At 43.3% G+C, this 14852-nt stretch overlaps 1 protein-coding gene across 1 annotated transcript; it reads left to right on the forward strand.

Moving 5' to 3' along the window:
• Positions 1-861: 861 nt before the first annotated feature.
• Positions 862-11631, forward strand: LOC121610886 (neurexophilin-1). The gene is made up of 2 exons (XM_041943201.1): positions 862-927; positions 10837-11631. Exons 1-2 carry the CDS (start codon positions 862-864, stop codon positions 11629-11631), a joined length of 861 nt encoding a protein of 286 aa, XP_041799135.1.
• The last annotated feature ends 3221 nt before the right edge of the window (positions 11632-14852 follow it).

Consider the following 14852-nt stretch of genomic DNA (forward strand, 5'->3'; position numbering starts at 1 on the left):
ATAACAAAATAACCTTTAAACTTTTGTAATTTCAGGTACCTTCCTGACATTATGACTCATGAGTAAAAAGCAGCTGCAACCATACAGTTTAAAGCGCCCCACGAAGCAAAACTGAAGCAAGACGGACAAAAATAAAAACAAAAATAAACGATGCATAAAAAAATGACAAGAAAATGCTGAATAAAAATACCATCACTCCAGATTAAAAGACAGATTACAAAGACAGGCCTTTACTCTCCACAGTATAACCACTGCAGGCGCTCTCAGAGGTACTTTTATGAGACACATGAGGAACATTTAGAAGAAAAGCTGTGGAGGAAAACCCTAAAATGAAAGAAAACCTCTGACGTAATTCTCACAGTCTGAAGACTGACTGAGTGTTTCAGCGTCTCTCTGAGTTTAAAATGTTGGATGTGCAGCTTCCTGCGTCTCTCTCCCGCCTCCAGCTGCTGGTGCAGGAGAGGAAAGCAGCCACTAGATGTCACCCCAACACGACGCTAAAAGAAAAGTTGCTCCTCAAAAGTCTCTGATGTGAACCTCCTCCTCTGCCTCCCCCTTCCTCGCTCTCTGTGTTTGTCTCTCCATCCCTCCCCCACGCTCCCTCTCTCTCTCTGATCCTATAAAACATCCCTCCACTCTGACACTCAGATGTACGAACACCTCGCTGCTCCCCCACAGCACGTCCGACCAGCCCACTTCTGACCCTCCTGAATGAGCCTGAGAAGATCCATCTCTGCCGTCTCCCCTCAGGACCGCCTTCCCCGCTCTTTATTCCTCCTCAACTTGGGCAGCTGATACCGGCTCCGTCAGAAGGAGGTTTTCAGCTGAGGAGATCAAGGACAGTTTGACATGAGGGGGGGCATGAAGACCACATGTCTGTGGGCTGCTGCTCTGCTGCTGCTGCTGCTGCTGTCACTCATCTCTCTGGTGAGTTAAATCTCATTCTGATCACTCTGTGTCGTTAATGTTTGGCGGGAAATCGAGGAATGTTTGCAAACAGAAATTTTGATGATTGAGTTTCGGCTTGTGCGAGGAACAGCGGGGAGATTTGAGCCTGAATTTATTGCTGCAACACCAAGTCTGAGAATGTGAAAGTCTTAAAAAAATGGCTCTTCTGTTTCCATGTGTTTGTTTGCCTGTTTCTAGCAGACTTGAAGGCACGTTGTCCTTAAACCTCACCGCCGTGAGCCTCCGAGCGTCGCCTCATTAATATCTTCAGGAATTAACAAATGTCAGCGTGAACACAAGCTTCCCAAATCCAAATCTGCATCTTGACAAATCCTCCCGCACACAGTCCCGCTGGATATTTCCCCCTCAGCACTCTCCATTCAATCCTGATTTTGCATTTTGCCCTCCCTCCTCCCATTTACAGATGCAGCTCAATAAGAATGCATTTGACAGTACGGCGGAGAACAGCCCGAGCCCATTATGACAAACAGACCAGAATGCTCCTAACTCAATGCCTTGACAGTTTGTGACAACCCAATTCCTTTAATCCTCGCAGAGACAGTAACCCCTCACCCACTGATAAATCTGTCAACAAAGCAATCAACGGCGAACAGGAGCCACTCCTCTCCCCAACAAAAATTCCATAAACTTAATCCCTACAAACTTGACTGGCCTTAAAAAGCTCCCGTGGTGTTATCTGTGTTTAATTTGCATAGTGATGGAAAGAAGTCAATTACTATTAATTATTCTCTACAACTTAATACCCATTATCGAATTGAATTCACCGTCTTGAAAACCATAAACTCAATTTCACAGCTGACTAAGCGCACTAATCATTTGCCCCCCCCCCCTTTCCTTTTTTTTTTTTTTTTACTTTACGAAGCCTTTCTGCTCTGAGGATTCTTCTCTTTCAGGAGCAATAACATTAACTAACATGGACTCTCCTATTGTCCCAACATAAAGACAAACATTCGTCATTAAATATGTGACTTACATGTACAATAGCATCACGGCAGCGTGAGCTGATCTCACAGCATCATTTGATGGGGGTGTGTGTTTTTTTTCCAGACCGGGCTGCCAAATTGCTTCGCTATGCTTTAATGGGATGATCATAATTGTTTCGTACTTGGTGCATCCTAAGCTTTCGCCTGCAGCTCCTTCAACAGATTGACAGACCCATGGGAACCTCACAAACTTATTTTGGCCGCCTTTGAACCAAGTCGTGTGTGAAATAATATGATTATGCGTTTTTCCTCTGGGTAAGTTGAAAAACTGGTGGCTAGGGTTTTTTTTTTCTTCCTCTCCCCCCCACCTCCTCCTCCTCCTCTTCCTCCTCCTTCTTCAAACTGCCCCGCTCTAATATCCCGCAGTCTGTCCGCGTACAGTATTTATCCTCCTCAGAAGTCATGGTAATAATTGTGCCCTGGCCTCTCAAAGCGGGGCTGCAGTGATAGCACTCGGCTCCATCCGCAGCTGCCTGTGATGTCTTGACACACTTTGTGATTTGTCATCATCTCTGACCCCCCTCAGGTAACACTTTGATATCACTGGGAGAATATAGACCTAAACTCTTAGCGGGCGTCAAATGCCCTTAGTTGATCCATCAGCTCAACCACGGGGGGAGCTCACAAGGCAAGACAAGCTAAATTCACTGTAAATGACTATGACGACAATCATAACCCGAGCGCCCAGTTGGAAAATACTCTAAAAGACGGTTTCAACACACTAACGGCTCTTAAAGCAGCTTCCTGTCTGGAGGAACATTTCTTTCAAACACAGAGAAGCGGCTCTAAATGGAAGCAGATATTTCACGGATTCATATATTTAGTTTTTGATCTCGGACTCTTCTCGTTCAGCGTGTTCTGCTCAAAGCCCCCTGACATACTCTCATCCGGAAACAGCTCAAAGACATTATGTTTAATGTCTGACCTCGTCAGCTTCTGATGTTTCAGACAAGACAGGAGCAACTAAAGACTGGGAAAGCTGTGGAACGCTCCAAAAACACCTGTTTGGATCATTCCACAGGTAAACAGGCTGATTGGTAACAGGTGATAGCATCATGATTGGGTATAAATCAGTGGTTCAAAGCGAGGATGGAGCTATGACAGCAGCTTAGAAAGGCTTCATCAGCAAACAGCTCGTTTGTAAATGACTGAATTCTGTTTTTATTTACATCCCAGCTTTTTTTTTTGGATTGGGGTTGTGACTCATGGCATCCGAAAGTCATAAATTAGATTAAAATAAGCTTTTGCTGGGAGCGGTGGAGCGAGACGTTACATCTCATACCCGAAAGGTCACAGGTTTGATCCCGCAGCAGCCACATGTCCTTCAGCCAAACTCTAACCCCTATTAGCTCCTCGCACTTTAAGCCTCTCTGGATAAGAGCATCACTTTAATGCCTTACATTTAAAAAAAAAAAAAGTAAATAAATCCGCGAAAACTTCTGCAGTGTGGTGTTTGTGCAAAAAAAAAAAAGAAGAAGAAAAAGACAACAACTCTATTAATTTGTGGATGTTGCAGCTGAACTCTGAGCACACACCATCCAATCAAGACTGCAGAGTGGCAGCTGAAATCTGCCATCAGCCCGCCGCCTCTCGATTCCTACTGTTAAACTAGAACTGTCGCACTCACAAATCCTCCCCGCACAGCAGCCGCAGCATTCAGGTAAATGAAAACTGACACACACTTTCATTCTTCCTCGCAAGGTTTTGTGCACAGCCCACCGCCGAGTCATCTGGCTCCTCCGGTGGTTCTATTAAAGGTGGAATTTGTTGGCTCCTCGCTGGTCCGGCCCCATAGAATATCCCGCGAGCTCCCGAGGGAAGCCGGGGTTGTTTATCTTCCTGTTTCAAAGAGCGGACGCCTGCGCCTTATCACAGCCTCGCCAAGACTAGATAGCATTTAGGTTCGTCCAACGGCCTGCCTATATGCTGCATCTGGCAATCTGAGAGTCGTTTCCTGAAGGACTTCTGCATGCCGATGCTGTTTGTGTTATCTTGTAGAGGGATTCTGCCTCGCACGCCGAGTCTGGGAATAATATTAACAGACAGTTAAAATGGGGTTTGGGAGACTCCTGCATGACAAACTGCAGGTCGAGAAGTTGGAAAAACTCTGAGACGTGAAATGAAAGCCTCTAAATGTGATTTGGAGATATGTTTGAATGTCTCTGAATGAAAACGCTGTATTTAAAACATATTGCAAATCACATTTTTTATTTATTCATACGAGGCTTTGACCGAATGGACTTTCTGTAGGTTTGTGTATGTTCTTGAATTAAAGGGCCACTCCGCTGATTTTTAGCCTGCGTTACAAACTGTACAAATGGAGGCTGAAAGACATTTTCCAGGCAGGTAGAGTCTAAAGATTTTTTTTTTTTTTTAATTATGGGAAATGTAGGAGCTGGAAGGACACAAAAAAACAGGATATCTCGGCTTCAGCTGCTTTGATTTTTACCTCTCATGAGTCTGTATGTAACTACATGGAAGAGCAACACTAAACTAATATCTTTACATTTATTTATCATCTTTAAAGCCTCTGAAATGTCACGTCTCCACAATATTAAATATTATAAACATGCCTAAATGCGCAACAATCAAAGTTAAACTTCAGGCAAACATGCTTAAGTTATAATTGTATAATTCTTATTACTATAATAAGAGCGTGACCAGATTTGACAGAGAAACAAGCCAACGTTGCTGAATTCTGATTGGTGCGCGAAGAATTAACGTTTTCCAATTAAGCCCCACCCACTTTAAAAAACAAAAAAACAGAAATCAGAAAAACTTAAGTGTTGGTCGCTGATGGAGAAAAGCGTGTTTTACTGCTTCTACATCTGAACTGAAGACACGAGAAACCCAACGCAGCGGAATACCATCAGCAGGTCTTTTAAAGGACCACACCAGCGTCCCTGCACTTTTTCGCTCATTCTCGCTCTAACTACTCGTCTTCAGACGCAGTATTGGAGCTTCGAGCAGGCGGCCGTATGTTTCCGTGAAACTGGCTCAACCGGGTCTGAAAGGATGAGACGAAATTCACTTTTTCTTACCGTCAACAAATCGCATGAAAAGATTAAAACCAGCGACGCGTTAGCACGTCTTGTAACCTTTTCCGACTTCCCCACCCTGTCTGTGGCACTCAGCCTCAAGCCCATTGGGTCCTTCTGAAGACATAAATCTTCAAAAGTGGGTCACTTATATAGACTTTGATTTTTTTTTTTAGAAAAAGCTCAGTAATTTCCTACAGGAGCTGAACACTGCAGCTTCCAGTAAACGTTACTCCAACTGGAGTAAACAGTACATTTGTTCAGGACTATTTTTAGAAGCAGATTAATACACATTTTATGCTCCAAGCGAGTATTTACAGCTCGACGGTGCACAGTGTGTTGGACTGAGTCGAAACAAACTCCAGTGTGTGCGTGTTCGTTCACGCTAATGAAGGGGACGTGTCAGCTGTGTGGCTCTCTGATGTGGTTTTAATCGTTTCTGGACAACAGCAGAAGAAGAAGTTCCATCAGGCTCCGATGAGCACACACACTTGTTGGTGGACACATTCGGTGCTGGCTTTGATCGTTTTTAGGGGATTTGTTGACCGTAAGCAAGAGAAGATCACTTCAGGAGTCTGATAATAGATTTTCACACTGTGCAGAATATGAAAGCAGTGGTTGGCAGGACTTAAAAACATTTAAAATACAGCCACATGACACCGTCACAGATAGACAGCTGCTATTTATTCTTTCTAATAGTTTCCATGAAAGAGAATTGCTTCTATTTTGGATCATTTGAGTCTCTCAGAACATGATACAGTATTTTGCTTTTCGTGGGCATTAATATTAATATTCTGGCCCTCTGCAAGTTTCTACTTGTTCTTCTGTTCTTTGCATCTTTTTCTACATTTACTATTTCTCTCTATGTACCATTTTTTTTATCAATCAGTTGATTTATGGATTCTACTTTACTTAATTTTTGTGATTTTTTCTGCATTTTAATAATATTAGTAAAAACATTCATGTATATAGCACTAATCAGAATCAGGTATTGCAGAGTGCTCTTATCTTTTCTATTTTTTGTTGGAAATATTTCCATCAGTTGTCCCTTCGTGGAGACGGCGTTCAGCTGCGCTCTGATTGGTCCACTCTGTGGCAAACCGCACACATCACATCTGTCTGAGTGATGAGGGCCGCAGCTAATGATTCTTAGCCATAATCAATTCATCTGAAGATTAATTTTCTCGATTAACAGATTTTGGTCTATGAAAGGTCAGAAAAAGATCGTTATAATTTCCTGAACCTCAAGCTGACGCCTTCAAACTACCTGTTAGTCCAAAATCCGAAGTTACCCTCACGATTAGCAAAACAGCTGCAGATGAATTTTCGGCAAAGTCGTTTAATGGACTAATTATTTGAGCTGATGAAGATCTCAGATCAAGACGTTGCTGTTAAATTGAATCCACTGAGTGCAGTTTTTGTGTGGCTTTCACTTCACAGATAAACGTTTTAGAAAACGGGATTAGGAGTCAATGAGCTGAAACGCGTGAAATCACTGGTTCAGTCCTTCAGTTCTGGAGGTTTGTTCTTTCATTCAGGTTCAGAACTTTGTTATTTCCTGCTGAAACACTGGATCGTTTTACATACCAAACGTGGGCCGAGCTACAGAAATCAAACAGCACGATGAAATTAAGACAATTAACTGCTCGATACATTTCCCTCTGAGCGGTGCACATTATAGTTTGTCCTTTATTTGATATTTAATAAAACCCAATATTGACAAAGCAATATCTGTTAAACCCAAAGTTATCAAAGTGTGACTGTTGACCTTTACGCTGCCATGTTTGTTTTCCTCCTGTCCTTTATCCAACAACACCTTCCCTCTGTTCTCTGTGCAGTATCTGTTTCAGACACACACACACACACACACACACACACACACACACACACTCTTTGTGCCCCGCTCGCATGTTTTGAAGCTGGCGAGAGGTAAATCTTGGCCCTCCGAGTGTTGGTGCAGTCAGTCGGGGTGTTCTGGATATAAACGTTGCTTTAGTCAGGACTGCCTCTGATCTGCCTAATCTCCCCGGGCTGGATTACAGGTTGGGCTCTAATCCGTGAAGTGGGGTCTCTGTGAATGTGCCTCTGAGTGCTCTAATCCAGAGACTGTCAGGTGCTTCAGATGAAAGCTAATTGCATGTCACAGTTTGGGGACCAAACATAACGGCGGCGACAACAGAGCGGGTCTCCACAACAGGGACTCGGGTCTGATGGTGACTGGGCACGCGCTTCAGACGTGCTGTGTAATTTTGATAATCTCGGGAGAAAATAGTGAAGAAATCCCTCCAAAAAAAAAAAAAAAAGTGATTCCAGCGGCAGCTCCTCGAGCGGAGTGATTCAGAACATGAAGTTGCAGAAAATGACGCTGCGTCTGAAAACACGCCGTCGTGTCTGAGCTGACAAAATGAAGCATCTTAAACCTGCTCAGATCAGCACTGTTTGTCTTCTCATCTCCACCTTAAAACGTAGCATCCACACACACACACACACGCAGTCACTAATTAGCCTGACAGTCACTTAAACCAGCTTAAAGCACTTTCCTAATATCCCTTGATCTGGTTTCGGGACCCATTGAGACTGAAACCCAGTTACTGAGAAAGCCTCTGTAATTACTGCGCCACGAAAATGAGATTTCACTTGATCATTAGAGACTGAAGTCTTTTCACAACTCAGAGGAGAAACGTTCATGACAAACACAGTTTGGACCGCGGGGTCAAAGGTCATGTAGAGATCATTCATACACTCACGATTCTTCTGCATTCACATTTAAACTCACAAGAGATCTGATCCAGAGACTGCACTGTTCGGGTTTTTCTCTTTCACGTCTAAACCCCAGTGTCTCCATGCAGAGCACTATTACGACACAATGGTAAACACAAAGGGAGTCATGTTAAGGCTCTAGAAGTCAGATTCTGTGCCTCAGTTTAAGATCTGGTTCACTGAGCTCACTGTTGTCTTATATATGGAGAAAGTTCGACCTTCGTGTTCATAAATGTTCAGATATTTAGCAGCCATGTCTGGATATCCTCGCTCTGGATGACACTAAACCTGAGCAGCAGCTGAACCCACAGTGTGCCGCCCACCTCTGTCACTGAGTGCTTGAAGGTGTGTTGGACTTGTGATGCAGCAGAGTAATGTATTACTTTCTCTAAATATGCAGTTTTTCCTTTGTTTCACTTTGTTTTTTGATGTGTTTCTGTTTTTTGAACTGCAGTGTGGAAAGAAATTCATTTAGCCAAACCCTTTAGTTTGGTTCATATAATATTTGACGACTAAAAATCTTACGTTGATGTCAATGCAGTAAAATTAGCTGCTGCATAATCCTATAAAAATGCATTTATTTGCACCATTTTCACTCATAAAATGAAAATAAACAGCTGAAACAAGCTGAAACCTTAAACATCATAATCGACTTTATAGCTGCTTGGCTGAGAGTCTATAAGATACTGTTTCACTGCTACTTTTACATCCTAAGGAGCTTTATGTTTGACTGTAATGGTGCCGATAAATCCTGAACAGGAAGCCTCCCTCACCCTCACGCTCACTTTATCTTTTTACAATACATCACCAGTGAGGCAACATGACAGACTTTTGTTTCCAGCGATGGAAGACAAAAGGTGGTGTTCATTAATACGGTTTAACTGCCCCACTGCGCCAGGAAACTGCTCAAATTCATATTTCTCTCCAGCTCATCACTACAAACATTCTGCAGCTTCCTTTTCCTTTTTAAAACCAACCGGCTGCAAAGATTTTGCCGATCTCCAAACGGTTTCTGGGTTTAAAGGCTTTGACTTGACTCCGTGTACCATGCTGCATTTAAAGAAAGGCTCAGGCTGCGTTCCTGCATTCAGGCAGAAAGAAAGATAACCGAGCCAAAGTCTCCACGATGTCACTAATGGTTCATCAGCATCAGGTCGTTCATCATCGAGGCCTCGGCAAAACAACTCGAGGCCATCGTTTCAGCCTCCTCCACTCTGAAGTTCATGAAACGAGCGCCTGCTTCAGACGAAGATCCCAACTCCTGCGACAGTTTACTCAGCGAGAGCTCCGCACATCTGACCTACAGTGCTGCAATGTCATTCAGTGAACTTTCTGAATGAGAGACCTTATTTTCAGAGTATCGATTGCGAGGTGAAGGTACAAAATGTAAACGCTTGGACCAGATAGATCTGCTGTCACGTTCGTCGGCCGGGGTTTGGACATCACTGTCACGGGCCTCTGTGGGGTTCACGGGGAATCTTCTCTCATCTGTGTGATTGTTAGAGGGGAGACGTAGACTGAATCATCAATCATCCATTCAGGCCACATTCAGCAGGTAATAGTCTGCTGTTGCATCACGTCTGTGCCCGAGAAGCGCTACATTCATCTCGATGTATGGCAGGAATACCCTTAATCTTGATTAGGACGCCACACGCGACGGTTCACGCGCTGTAAGAGTCGGTCACAGCGTGGGCACATTTGTTATAGGTGCCGACAGGCTCGTGGTGGACACATCATCTCTATTTGTTGATGTTTTCTTACTGCTGCTCTTAGTTAGGAGGACATCCCACAAACATGTCAACAGATTTCAACTAAAGAGCACTCAGCATGCGTGTGTCCACCTCACGCTAAGGTCAGGCAGAATGGTGACACTGGACAATTCTACAAAAACCTGGATTACGCTCAATGAGAACAGTTTCTAAATTCTTTAGTTTCCATAATATGCTTGCATGGCATCTATAATGAAGTTCATGTTAGAAAAAAAATGCACCTTCATTCTATAATACTGCAAACATCCACCATCCAGTATCCACACACTCTCTTTCTACCTCACTAATTATAGATCACGTTGGTTCCTGCATTGGAACTAAACATTAGCAATGGATGTAATCTGTAAGTTGCTAAACTGACATCATTTGAAAGCGATCCTGGTTTTGTCCACCAAGGCTGCACAATCTTCTAATTTTGTAGAGGATTAAAGGTCCAGTGTGTAGGATTTAGGGGCATCTAGTGGTGAGGTTGCAGATTGCAATTAACTCCCCTTCCAATTGTCAAGAAGAGCCTACAGCAGAGGCAGTGTTTGCCTCCCTCTGTTGATTTAAAGAGCTCATTCTAAGGTAACAAAAACTCAAAGATTCATATTTTCAGGCGATTTTACACAAAGGAAAACATTTTGTAGAGATTCTACATTTTTGTAATTTTTTGCTAGATTCTTGGAGGCTTATTTGACATAAACTCTCTAAAACTTTGTGTAATTGCAACAACATTTTGAGATCATATGCACAAATCTACTGGAAGCATTTCACACAAAATTTCACACTTAGCTGATTCTATACTGACACGACGGATTTAAATCAACGATTCCTGCAAATTCAACACCGGAATAAGTTGTTTATAATTAGACCACATCGTTCGTTCATGGACTCCAGAATGTCCCATCAGCATCAGACATCCTCTGCCTACGGTGGTTAAGGTTTGGCCAGATTTAGGCTTGGTTGACTTGGTTGTTTTTGGGAAACATTCCAGTTAAGAGAAGGTTCAGGGACCTTTGTCATCAACGGACAAGAGTCCTAATTCCTACAGCTGCTTTGTCACTTGAATGTAAACACGTGCTGTTTTGGGGGATTTTGCTGAAATGACTGACGCTGTAATTAAAAAGCAGATTTCATCCTTATACAAAGCTCAAACCAGACAGGATCTGCATGCGCCTGTCTGTCACCACATGCATTTTGATGCCGTTTTTTTTGCAACATCTTTTAGAAATTTTTAATTTAGAGACATTTTCTAGAAAAATTGTGCAGCCTTGTCGAAGGAACAAACTCTGAGTGATTTTTTTCAGTAATGGTGATTTTTGTTTGTGCTTCCAGGCGACCTGTGCTGAATCGCAGACTGCAGGGAATTCGGACTTGAGAGAGAGCTCAAAACCCAAAGTGAAGACCTACTGGACCGAAAGCAGCAAGGCCTTCTCCATCAGCCGTCTGCTCTCCCAGACCCTCTACGGCAAAGAGAACTTCACCTCTCTGGATATGAACTACGACGAAGCCGACTCGTACTCTAAACGGGAGCAGTGGAACTGGCTTTACAACGTTTCCAACCCACGCGATGCTCGATCCAGGACAAAACGGAGGCCCATCGTCAAGACCGGAAAGTTCAAGAAGATGTTCGGTTGGGGCGACTTCCATTCCAACATCAAGACGGTGAAGCTCAACCTTCTCATCACTGGAAAAATCGTGGATCACGGCAACGGGACCTTCAGCGTCTACTTCCGCCACAACTCGACCGGTCAAGGCAACGTGTCCGTGGGATTGGTTCCACCCACAAAAGCTGTGGAGTTCCAGGTCCACCAGCAGCACCAGCAGTACCACCACCATCACCACCAGCAGCAGCAGACGGCCCTGGAGACCAAGGACACCAAGCTGTTCAACTGTAGGGTGGAGTACGAGAAGGTGGAGAAGGGCACCAGGAACTCACTGTGTGCCCACGACCCCTCGCAGAGCTGCCCGCAGGAGCAGACCCAGAGCCACGTGTCCTGGCTGTGCTCCAAGCCCTTTAAAGTCATCTGCATCTTCATCACCTTCTACAGCACCGACTACAAGCTGGTGCAGAAGGTGTGTCCAGATTACAACTACCACAGTGACACCCCTTACCTCCCCACCGGGTGATCACATGACCAGACGAGGGGGGGGATGAAAAAAAAAAAGATGCAGAGACAAGCTGCGCGTCCCGAGCGGTGTCAGATGATTTGAATAAAAATGGAGTCGTGACACTTCAAACCTGAGATGTTGACAGGCATTAACACAGCTAACATATCCTTGCCACAAGACTGATTTTGCTCCAACGAACAGGCCTACCCCGAGGTCATTATGAGAGCATTTAGGGAAGCATTTATAGGCTTGCAATACTCATATTATATGCATAGCTGCTTGCATCGAAAGGAAATTCTCAAGCCAACTGTTAAAATGTGCTGATTGTATTTATGTAAATACTGTGGATTTCACACAAAGACCAGAAAACAATTTTATGAATGTTTTCTCCTGCTAATTTAGTTGTTTATGTTGATCGTGTATTTCCGTCTCAATCATGCTTTCAGTCTTTTCCAATCAGTCTCTAGTAATCATCGCAAACGCGTAAATGTCAATGCAAATAAGAAGAATCTGTCAGTATGCATTAGAGGGCATAATGGAAAAAGCAAACATATTTTGAGTGGTGTTGTTTTCTGCAGTGTGATTGTTAGAGTGAATATACCTCTCTGATATTGTTGTTGGAATCTCGTCCGTGTCCATGCATGAACCGAATGTGGTAAGCAACTGAATAACGTCCATCTATATTTTCATGTTATTGCAGCTGTCAGAAACAATCTTCATCAAGTCACGGGAGAAAACTAAAAAAAAAAAAAAGTACTTCTATTTCAATTCTGTGTTATGTGTTAGCGATTTTAAGGCCATGAATAGCGCACGGTAGACGACACCAACGGAGGGCTCCCATCAGATCAAACGTGAGCGAGTAAATGTTGCAATAAATAAATAAAACTTGCAAAAGACACACAAGATGACAGACACAGAGGATCATTTTCTGCACTGCTCCTAAAAAAAAAATCAAACATATCTGTGTTCTAATTCTGCTGTTTTCTCAGTGCTGCATTTCCATTTTAGACATCTTAGTTTTATGACTTAGAACGAGTCCACTATAATAAATTTCAGCTCCTGCATCAAGAACATGACAAGCAGCCCGTAGTAAGAAGTGTCAGAGCCACAGTGCCCCCGCAGTGTCCAAAAATAACCATCGGTACACACTGGAAGAATCATTTATATAGAAAAGTGCTAATAATGACGAAAAAACACAAGGTCAACAGTGTTTGAAAATATCTAAAAAATAAATGTTACGACAAGCAGAAGATGCAGATTTCCTGCAGTTGAACGGAGGCTGAACAGAACAAACCGTTAAAACGTGAGATGCGGTAAAATGTGGCTTCTTGCTCCAGAGGAGACAGGACATACATCAAACAGCAGGCGCTAATCACACATTCCACCTATCAAACGCTCGCACCTCTGGTTATCCAAAAAAAAAAAAAAAAAAAAATCTGGATGAGACTAACGCTGGCTGTTAATGATATTGGATGTTCCAATTGGCTATTAAACCTTCATTACATAAATTGGGAGCCAGTGGCTCCACGTGAAGCATTTAGAGGAAATGAACACAGTGTAAGTGGGAGCTCTGCAGAGTCAACACCATAGAAAGAATGAATTAAAGTGCCGATAGAAAACCTGTAAAAAAAAAAAAAAAAAAAAAAGGCACAAATGTGCACCTAGGGGCACAATCACTGCTGTCTATTTGAATTCAGTGCTCTTTCACAGTGAACGCTATGGTATACGCAACACAGTAACTGCTAATGGCAGCCTGGATGACATCCAATATGCCAACATGGGGTGTATTTTCTGACAAGGCAGGCCAAAGAATGGGGGTCTGCCTGTGGGATGAGTGAGCATAAAGAGGAATTTATGATGTGGAGGAACGAGGCTGGCAGAAATCACTGGAAGCACCTGACTCGTAAATTGAGAGCATGTTTCTGTCACCGAGAAGAAGGAATGACTAATGTCTCAGATCGCTGTTTGGGCCAGTTCTTTCATCTCAATAAAGTGACTTTGATATCTCTCCACCCCTACCCAAATGTGCCAGGGACAGTTTGTTCAGCTTCAAAGAATTAAAGCTGCACTTCGCTGAGACAATGCAGCCTCATTATGCACATAATCTTACAAGTGTAAACAGTCTGGCACAGAAGTGTTTGGTGTGAGAGATCTGGATCGGTTCCCACTGAAGTCGTCTGGGGGTAGAAGCAGCCCATCGTGCTGTGTACTGTCTGACAAAGGCCATATATATCAAATATATTACAGATGTGCTCACAAGTATGAGTTAAAGCTGCCCGAGCCTCAGCTTTGCTGTTTTGATTCACTCTCATCAGCATCGCAGCTTATGTTAACCAAAAAGTCTCTGATGAACCCACCGCACGCTACCTGCCCAGCACCAAACAGCTCACAGACAGTTAGAGGCTCGTCGCTTTAGCAGCTACAGAGCCAGATGTTTCCCTCAGGAGCTGATAGAAAGCAAACAAGCGTGAATATCCGACTTCCGTTCGCCAGGTGGCCAGAAACACGGCTGCAAATGAAAACTAACTGCTGCGTCTGCTGGAAGTGTAAATAAGACTCTAACACGTTAGCCATAGCAACGTCACCGGGTGATAACATGTCAGCTTTGTGTTGCCAAAAGATGAAACATCTGCATAATATGTGTTTTAAATCTAAGAGTAATTGCAAAAATGGACCTGTTGTAGCCCTGTGTTTAAGAACAGCCCTGATTTAAAACCTTTAGCACCTGGAAATATGAATAACGTAGCTTTAGCTGTTGAGTCTAGTATTAGTCCGTTCATTAAAACATCCGTCAATCATTATGGGGAGTGACAGCAAGTTCCAGCTTTATGTTTTGGCTTCAAATCTTCTGTTAACTTTCAGATCACCGACTGCACCTTCAGTGCAACTCAATGAAATGATTAAGCAGCGGGGATGTAGACGCTGGAGTTTTATAATTAAAACGTAGCTCTTCAGAAATTAAATGCAAACCGATCTCAAATATCTCATAACCAAAATTCAGCTGCAGATCTCTTTCTCTGAGACTGATTTGCACAAGCGGGAGAGGTTGGATTCATTTAACTCCTCTTTCAAGCTAGCGATTGTTAAATTCTGCTCATTTCAAAGCACCATTTTACCCGGCGACGGGAGAAACTAGCCGCCTCCTCGGAGAAAGCGCCCGTCTAACGAGCTCAGTGCGTATGAATGAAAGCGACAGCATTACAACCCGGCTGTGTTTGGACTTCTAAGTTATCTTTGGG

Source organism: Chelmon rostratus, chromosome 8 (genome assembly GCF_017976325.1).
Source record: "Chelmon rostratus isolate fCheRos1 chromosome 8, fCheRos1.pri, whole genome shotgun sequence".
Classification (NCBI taxonomy): domain Eukaryota; kingdom Metazoa; phylum Chordata; class Actinopteri; order Chaetodontiformes; family Chaetodontidae; genus Chelmon; species Chelmon rostratus.

Coding starts and splice junctions, on each gene's coding strand:
- LOC121610886 (XM_041943201.1), top strand. CDS start 862: ATGAAGACCACATGTCTGTGGGCTGCTGCTCTGCTGCTGCTGCTGCTG. Junction 928..10,836: donor TGCTGTCACTCATCTCTCTG/GTGAGTTAAATC, acceptor TTGTGCTTCCAG/GCGACCTGTGCTGAATCGCA.